The sequence below is a fragment of the Nyctibius grandis genome, chromosome 16 (assembly GCF_013368605.1).
Source record: "Nyctibius grandis isolate bNycGra1 chromosome 16, bNycGra1.pri, whole genome shotgun sequence".
Lineage (NCBI taxonomy): Eukaryota > Metazoa > Chordata > Aves > Nyctibiiformes > Nyctibiidae > Nyctibius > Nyctibius grandis.
The window spans coordinates 6,329,488-6,337,573 of NC_090673.1; the positions used below are offsets into that span (position 1 = coordinate 6,329,488).

The 8,086-nt window shown below is 55.7% G+C and overlaps 1 protein-coding gene across 1 annotated transcript; it reads right to left on the bottom strand.

Moving 5' to 3' along the window:
* Window positions 1-284: 284 nt before the first annotated feature.
* Window positions 285-7,084, bottom strand: LOC137670817 (ectonucleoside triphosphate diphosphohydrolase 8-like). The gene is made up of 9 exons (XM_068413912.1): window positions 6,962-7,084; window positions 5,923-6,040; window positions 5,220-5,370; window positions 3,991-4,150; window positions 2,930-3,163; window positions 2,026-2,298; window positions 1,523-1,633; window positions 713-850; window positions 285-467 (listed from the first exon to the last, which is right to left on the bottom strand). The coding sequence occupies exons 1-9, from the start codon at window positions 7,082-7,084 to the stop codon at window positions 285-287; spliced, it is 1,491 nt and encodes a 496-aa protein (XP_068270013.1).
* Window positions 7,085-8,086: the final 1,002 nt, after the last annotated feature.

The window sequence follows — 8,086 nt, forward strand, 5'->3', positions numbered from 1 at the left end:
ACGTAGGCATGGCTGGGGTTTCTGTGGTGTGTAGGCTGATCCCAGCAGGTCTCCACAGGAGTGGAGCTTCTCTGGAAACCTCACGTGGTGCCTATCTGCATGTTGGGGGCAGTCCCATGGGAGGCCAGCCCTCGGTTCTTCAGTTCTGTAGAGGTTAACGTGCTCAGCATCGTTGAACCAGTCTCGGGCTTGCAGTCCCACTGAGAGAAGCGCAGGGCACAGCAGTGCAGGCAGTCTTCCAGCCCTGACATGCTTTTACCAGGCTCCAAAACGCAGCAGGGCTCCTATACCCACAAGAGCAGGAGCAGGGCAGCAAGCCCCAAGGCAAGGGTGAAGATGATGAAGGCGATGGCTGCAGCCCACAGGGAAGGAACGTGCCCCTTCACCCATGCCGGAGCCTCTGCCGGGATCATGTTAGTGAGGTTCAGCATGTAGCCCAGCGTCCAGCCAACGTCGGTGCTCCCTGCCTGCCCGAGGAGAGAGGGGACGATGAGTTAGCCCTGCAGGAAAGCCACACCGACGATGCAGGGCCATGTGCTCCTGCACGGCCTAAATGGGGTGCAGTAGCTGGCCCCTCACCCAGTGCCACGCTGGGATGTGGGGCAGGCAGGGCTTTCTGGACCGTGGCTCTCACAGCACCCCAATGCGGGAAGCTGGCTGTTCTCCCCAGCGCTGCCTCTGCTCCTGCCCGCAGACTGGGTTTGCTGCCTACCTTTATCTGGAAGAAGATATTATTCCAGTTGGTCTCGTTGAACTTGTAGGCGTCGAGGAGGAGTGTGAGGATGTAGTTGGCGTTGGCGCAGTATTTAGGCAGTCGCTCAGGATTCTCTTCAGGGTAGCTAGAAGACAGCTGGGGTGGGGACATGTTTGAGGAGGAAGGAAAGTTATTTGCAGGCAATTTCTGTGCAGGGACAATGCCCTGATGACTGCTACATGAGGGACAATGGCTCCGCAGTCACCAGCATCCAGAAAAAGACTTCTGGACCAGGCAGGTATTTTGGACCTGTCCACATAGGGCAACTCCTTTGAGGAGGATTTACACTCCACATGGAATCAGAGAGACATATTGGAGCTCCTCCTGCCCCAGTTTCTCCCATTTCAGCCTAGTCATGCCAGGGGCTCCTGCTCTCTGCCCCGTGGTGGTCCTAGCACATCTCTTGACCTTATCCGTCCCCATTTGACATGTCTCCAGAGTGGTGCCAGCAGCTGGCTCTCCTCTCACCATCCTCCAGTGCTACAAACCCACCTCCATTCCCAGCTTCTGTGGTGGAGGGGAGATTTTGCTGCTGTCACCTGCCCCTGGCTACCCCTTTCCCAATGTTGTCTGAGCAAGGAGGGCCCCCAAGAGCGGGTACAGGACGGTCCTGGCTCCCTCACAGAGCTCAGGGATGGCTCCGCCGTGTACGGCACAGCTCAGCAACCAGGGAGCCTTGCCCTGGGGGAGCCCCTGCTCCTCTTCCCCCACCCCAGGACCCCTTTGCTTGTGAGGCTTCCCTACAGCCTCCCATCATGGGGAACGTACGTCTTCCCAGCTTCTTGTGCAGAAATGCTCGATGGTCTCCCTGACAGTGGCCAGCGACTGCCCCTTGGTCAGGTTGAGAAACTTGAAGTTATAGTAAAAGGCAGAGAAGGCCTGAAAGGCAAGAGGTAGAAATGCCGTTGAGTTGCAGTGGGGAAAACCCTCCAGGCAGCTGCCCCCGTCTCCCCTGAAGCAGGAGGTGGGGTTTGTCCCCCACCAGGTTTGTCCCACCCTTACATAGTCCCAGGGCAAGCTGCTTTTTTTTACTGAAAACCTGTTTTTTTGACTAAGCAGCTGTTTTATTAACTTGGTCCCATTTGGAGAGCTGGCTGGAAAACCAGATGGCAGAAATCCCTGGTGTGCCCTGGGGCAGTGGCAATTTAATCTGGGAGGTTCTTGCCCCCATTGTGCTGCGGGGAGGTGACAGTGCCATGGGGCACGCAGGGACACCACAGCACCCAGTGACAGGCTCTGCCGAGGAGGTGAGAGGATGGGATTTGCCTTACGATGAACTGCCCGCTGACCAGGGGCTGGTAGACACCGTCGAAGGTGCAGTCCTGGCTCTGGCCGCATGCTGAGAAGTTGAACAGCTTCTTGACGGCATCCAGGCACCTGCTGGCATTGCCCCTTCCCTCCAGGGTCACGTTCCTGTCGCCGAGGGGCAGGCGTGGGTCGCTCCGGTTGGTGCAGGGGCTGGTGCGGAAGGAAGACAGCGAGACGGTTTCATTGTAGCCTTTTGGGTAGCAAGGGTGATCGACTCGCGTGCTGGAGGACGACTCCTGGGAATAGCAAAATGGCAGGCTGCAGCCTCCTCCAGACCCTCCTGGTGGGCATGCTGGGCGGCAGGGTTTACCCAGCGCTCCCCCCAAAGCCATGGGTGCAGGCATCTCCCACCTCCTCAGCAGGGAAAGACCCTCCTGCTGTTTAAGCCTGGTCCTGTTGGTCTACACTAACTCTCACTCTGCTTTGTCTCATTCCCTCTCCCACGGTGGCAGAGCAATTTCAAGGACCCAGCACATCTCTGCCCTGGCCAGCAGGATCATGGTTTGGGGCACTCAAAGCCCTCTCCACCCAAGCTCTAGCTCTGTCTCTAGCTCCAGCCCCAGCCAAGGACAACCCCTGGGACCTTTCTGGCTGTGCAGCATGAGCAAACCCTTCTGGCTCACCAAGGCTGCTCCTCCTGGTAAGATGCAACTCCGTGAAGACTCTCTTCCCCACTGACCTTCCAAAAAATGGCCTGAGAAAGAGCTCTGGTTCACTTTTCTCAAGTCTGTGCAGTCACAGAGTAGTTGAGGTTTGGGGGCAGCTATAGGGGTACCTGTGCATTGCCTGTTCTTAATTTATGCGTTAACAAGTTTGTGGTTGGTATCATGAGAGCAGAGTCCAATTACCCCCCCATTCCCCTCTCACCGCAATTAATTCCTTTGCCAGTCGCTTCAGCATCTCGTTCTGCCCGTAGCAGAGGTAGCTGTGTGTGTAGATGGTGTAGTTATACCCGTAGAGCGTGAAATTGGAGGCTTCGTTCCAGTTTATCACTGAACCTTCGGGCATAAAGCTGATTTGAGTGGATGCTCCTCCAAGATCTAGCGCCCCAAAAATGTTGGCTGCCTCTGGACGAACCCACGTGTGTGCTTTGGGGGAGTACTGCCAAGGTGAGACAGGAGAGGAAGAGGAGTAGTACACGGCTGTGCTTGCTTGCCCTGAGCAAAATTCTCATCCCATTGAAGTCAATAGGGTTTTGTTACTAAATTCAACAGGTATTAACTCACTTATTTCCGCACGTGAGGCCTCCCTGCCTTCCCTGCCCAACCAGCCTGGCCATTTATCAGAGCCAGAAAAAACAGAGATTGAACTGCCTGATGGTCAAGATGTGCCAACGTGCTGTGGGCTCACACGGCTCTGAGTCACCAGTCCCCAGACCAAAGTGCTGGTGGGCACCTAGCCCGGATGGGCCGCCCTTGCTGAAGAGCAGGCTGCGGAGGTGCTGGGGCAAGGGGAAGGACAGAAATCCTCCGACAGCCTGCACAGGAGCCCGAGGGAGCCAGCACCGCTCTGAGCTGCGGCAGTGCTGGGGTAGAGGGTGGCAGGGAAGGGGTTGGTGTAAGCTTCCTTCAGACTGGCACATTGAACCAAAACTGGGGCCTCGCAGCACCACATGGAGATGGACCTTCCCAGGGCAGCGAGATGAAGCCCACCAGGAGCAAATGGTCCTCACTGGGCTGCACGGCCGATCTCGCTGTCCCCAGGATACACGTGTCCCAAGGTTCCACATGGTGTGGAGATGTGCCCTTAGCTCTTAGCAGGGACACCCCCACTCCTGATTCCTCCCTCCTCTTTCACTGTAGGCAAGCCGGAGGACAACCTGCTGCTTCCCCCAAGTCATTCTAGAAAGCCGCTAACCCAGACCTTTCCTTCTGTGCTAAGCCAGCTTAAGAAAAATCAGAAAAACTGTATTATCACCCTTCTCCCACCTTAGTGAAGGAGTCCAGCAGGTAGTTGGTGGTGATCCAGCCATAAGTCCCCTCCTCCTCCCCTGTAAGGATTCGAGCCCCTCTGAAAGCCACAGGGTACTCTTGCATGGTCTTAGCAACTTCAGCCAGGACTCGATCTGTGGCTGAGCTGTTCTGTTCCCTAAGGAGAACCCAAAGGTCAGGACACATACCCAGCTACAGCAATGCTACAGATGAAACACAAACAGTCTGTTGTTTTTTTTTCCCCAGTTCCACATACTCCATTTTTTTGCAACAAGCAGTTTGTGTGAAATGATGGTTCCTGCTACATAACTCGTCAAAGCTGCTTGTACAGCAAAAAACCCGGCTGTCCAGACTTGGCACCACAAATCTAGGAGCAATAGCAATCTCTTCCCTCCAGTGCAGCTTTATCCCAGTCAAGTAGAGGTTTGCCAGGCCACCCTTCCCTACCTAAGTATCTTCAGTGCTGGAGGCCAGAGGGGATTGTGCTGCAAAGCCAGGTTTGAACATCACCCACTGACTGCACCAAGGCCAGGGCTGGCTGCTGAGCTGGGGTGGGTCTTTTGGGAAGGTGCCAGCCTGGTTTCAGACCTCTGAGTGGGGGAAGATGTCTCAGGGCTGCTGGCATGTGCTTGCTCTCTGAAGCGAGTAACCTTCAGGCTGTGACCCAGCTTCTTCCCAGGGAAGGGGTCTGATTGCCAGGGCACAGAAATAATCATAGGTATCTGCAGCGATAAAACCAAGAACCATGAAATGAAGGCTGACATTTGAAAAGAGCTAATACGGGCTGGTGAAAGGTAAGGGCAGGTCCTGCAGCACCCTGTTGCTTCCTACCTCTGCCCTGCTCTCCCACCAGCACCCATCCTTCTGGGCAGATGGCACATCCCCTGGTGGCATCTCAAGTCCCTTGTGTATAAGGAATAATGAAGAGCAAAGAGCTCTGAGAAGCGTTTCTTGCTTGGAACTGGGTGTGCAGCACCCATGGAGTCCCAGGATGCCAAGAGACATCTCTGAGCAGCCTCTCTGCCCCAGGGCCAATCACTCAGGACAGCTCAGCCACCCGTGTGTTCCCACCGGGTTGCCTTCTCCCCACTCCCCAGGTGCTTGCTCATGGCAGCATGAGAGCTGGGACCTCCTGGCAGCCTGGCCCCATGCAGGACACCATGTCCTGGCAGTGGCTGCTTGCAGCTTGGTCACTGCTCTGTCACCCCCGTGCCCCACAGCGATACCTCAGTAGCCTCATGCCTGCCGTTGCTCCGAGATAAGCTGGGACATCCCTCTGTTTTGCAGCAGGAATGACCTTCAGGGCTTTATCCAGGCACTCTCTTAGGGAATCGCCGGCTTTCGGGGGATCATTGGCATAGCTCGATATGCCTCGCCCTGGAAGAGAGCCAGGCTGGGACTAGCTGGCGGGAATGGCTGGGGAACAAGGATGTGGGAGCAAGAGGACATGAGGCAGCAAGGTCCATCACCTCTTAGCAACAAAGGGTGCGTTGCCAAGGTCCGCTGGTCCCCTGAGACCTGACTGACCCACGTTTACGTTCCTCTCCTATGGCTTCCCCACATCTCCCATGCTTTCAGCAGTGTCCCCAGCTCTATGGATGAGACCTTCCCCAGCCAGGACAGCAGCTTGAGCAGCTAGGGTCAGTCCAAGGTGGAGGAGTGAAAATCGAGAGCAACACCAAGGTGCTTCAGTCCCACCAAGTGTGTGGGTGCTACATGGTGCTGAGGGCCCTCCAACCATGGAGCAAAGCCAGCGGGGAGTCAGGGACCACCCTGCCTACAGCCAGGGCTCCCCACCATGCCAGCAGTGACAGCCCGATGGACAGAGCTACCCAGCGTGGGCAGGCCAAAGAGAAGGAGGGCCAGGTCATCCCACCCGCCACATGAACACGCAGGGCAGCACTGAGCCCATGGCAGGGTGATACTGACCCTGGACATCACAGGACAAGGTCTGGCTGACCACACCGGTGTCATTCTCCTTGTCCGAGTCCCACTCGTAGACAAACAGAGAGGTGTGGGATGAGCCTGCATCAAACACCATCCCATACTGGAAGGAAAAACCAAGACATCACTCTGGTGGGAAGAGCTGCAGCCTGCCCCTGGCCCCACCATGGCCCTGCCAGGGTGGTGGTGCCAAAGGATGCCCCAAAAAACATCTCTCTAAGGCACAGCTACCTGCACTGTGGCAGAGCAGGGGGGTGATAGTGCGTGTCTCAGCATGGGCATTTCTCATGGCAACTGAGGGACTTTTTCATTCCTTCTCCTGAGGTCTGTGCAACGCCAGCTTACACAAACATTTTCATGGTTGTTTCCTCATGCTGTTTTATTTTCTTTCTTGGTCACATACCTTTTGCGTCTACACTGGCCCCACCTTGGGGCCAGCAACTCCCCCATCTCCAGTGCTCTCTGCTACCCCCATGGCTGCACCCAGCCTGGGCAGGGACTGGCAGAGCCACACCAGCCCCAGTCCAGGAGCACCCAGCTGTGTGCCTCTCCCCCGTAAAGCCCTCCACCTCACCCTGAAACTGCACCAACCCTCTTCCAGCAGCCAGGTGGGATGCCAAGCTGCAGGGGAGGGACGGGGAGGAGCAGGTTAGGGCAAGGGTGGTGGGAGCTGGCAGGAACAAAGGCCATGTGGAGGTGTATCACCCTGGGAGGGCAGAGGGAATGGGGCAGGGCTTTGCCCTACCCATCTGCCCTGAGATAATCATCTCCCTGAAACACGTCAAGCGCATAGCATGCTGGCTAGTTTCAGAGGAGGCTTCCCTCTCTGACTTTGAGGTGGCCAGGCTGTATTTCCTCTGCCTGCATCTTGAGATGGGAAGAAAACACCCACCCAGCTACTACAAGGCAGGTCCTACTGACCACCCGTCACCTCCTAACCCAGAAGATAAGCCGTAGACTCTGAGCACCTGCCCAAGGTGACTGGTCTCTGCAGTGGTGCTTGGGGACCCTCTTTGGGGCTCACCTTGACCGTGGGTGGCAGGGTGACATCTTCAATCTTCACCAGGCTGAGAACAAGGGCAATGATGGAGAGTGCAATCAGTGCCCCGACGATGGCAGTGGTGAAGTGCTTCTTGTTAGCGAACATCGTGGTGGAGGCTCCTGCAAACCCAAACACGGGAGAAAGGTGGTTGGAGACAGCCATCTGGGAACAACGCTAGTCAGTGAGAGCTGCAAGGAGATCAGCTCTGAAAGCTGTCCCCACGCTCCGGGAGGAGCAAAAGAAACACTGTGCCAAGCAGAGGAGAACATGGGAAACTGCAAAAAACCTCACCATGAGATACTGCAGCAGGGGAAGGTGATTTTATTTTACAAGATGTAAGTAATGTCAGCTCACCTGCTGGCGCGCCCAGACCCACGCACCCAGTGGCACCCAGATGTGTGCGCCCAGGTGGGATCGCTTGGAGCTGGCTCGCGAGTCCTTGGGTGGCTCTGGGCTCCTCTGCTGCCGCAGCAAATACAGCTTTGAACTTGCCTTTTATATCCTTCGCAAGTGGACACTGCCTGAAAATCTCTTCCCCATTATTTTATCTCAGACCTCATCAGCCGTAGGCAACACTCTCGAGTATCAGTTCTCTTGTTTGTCTTACAGGTGTATTTATGGCTCGGTTTGGCATCTTCCAATACCTTATCTTCAGCCAATTTGCTCCTCCTCCTCATTTGAATGAAATCACACATAGGAGCACTGCAGCGATTGGCACACCCCTCTCCTTTTAACCCTTGTCTCCCCGCTTCTTTGTGCTTTTGCACACACGCTCACACATTTCTGTTCTCTCTTTGCTCTTACCAGTCTTAGTATTTCCATTATGAGTCTCTACAAGGTCTATAAGAGGTGAGACTGATATTTCCAGTATCCAATGCCCTGAAATCACACACAGCTGGGCCAGGGCTCTCCTGAGCAAGGGGGACTCGTCCCCACACAGGACAGAGAGGCACTGACCAGCCCCGGTCCCCCCGGACACGTGGCACTGCAAGGTGTCTGTGTGCACTCAGAGCCAACAAAACCCTCCGGCTCCTGCCTCTAAACCCAGGCTGAGCAAGTCTTCAGTTTACTTTTCCTGATCCTTCTGTAGTAAATAAATAGTTTCAG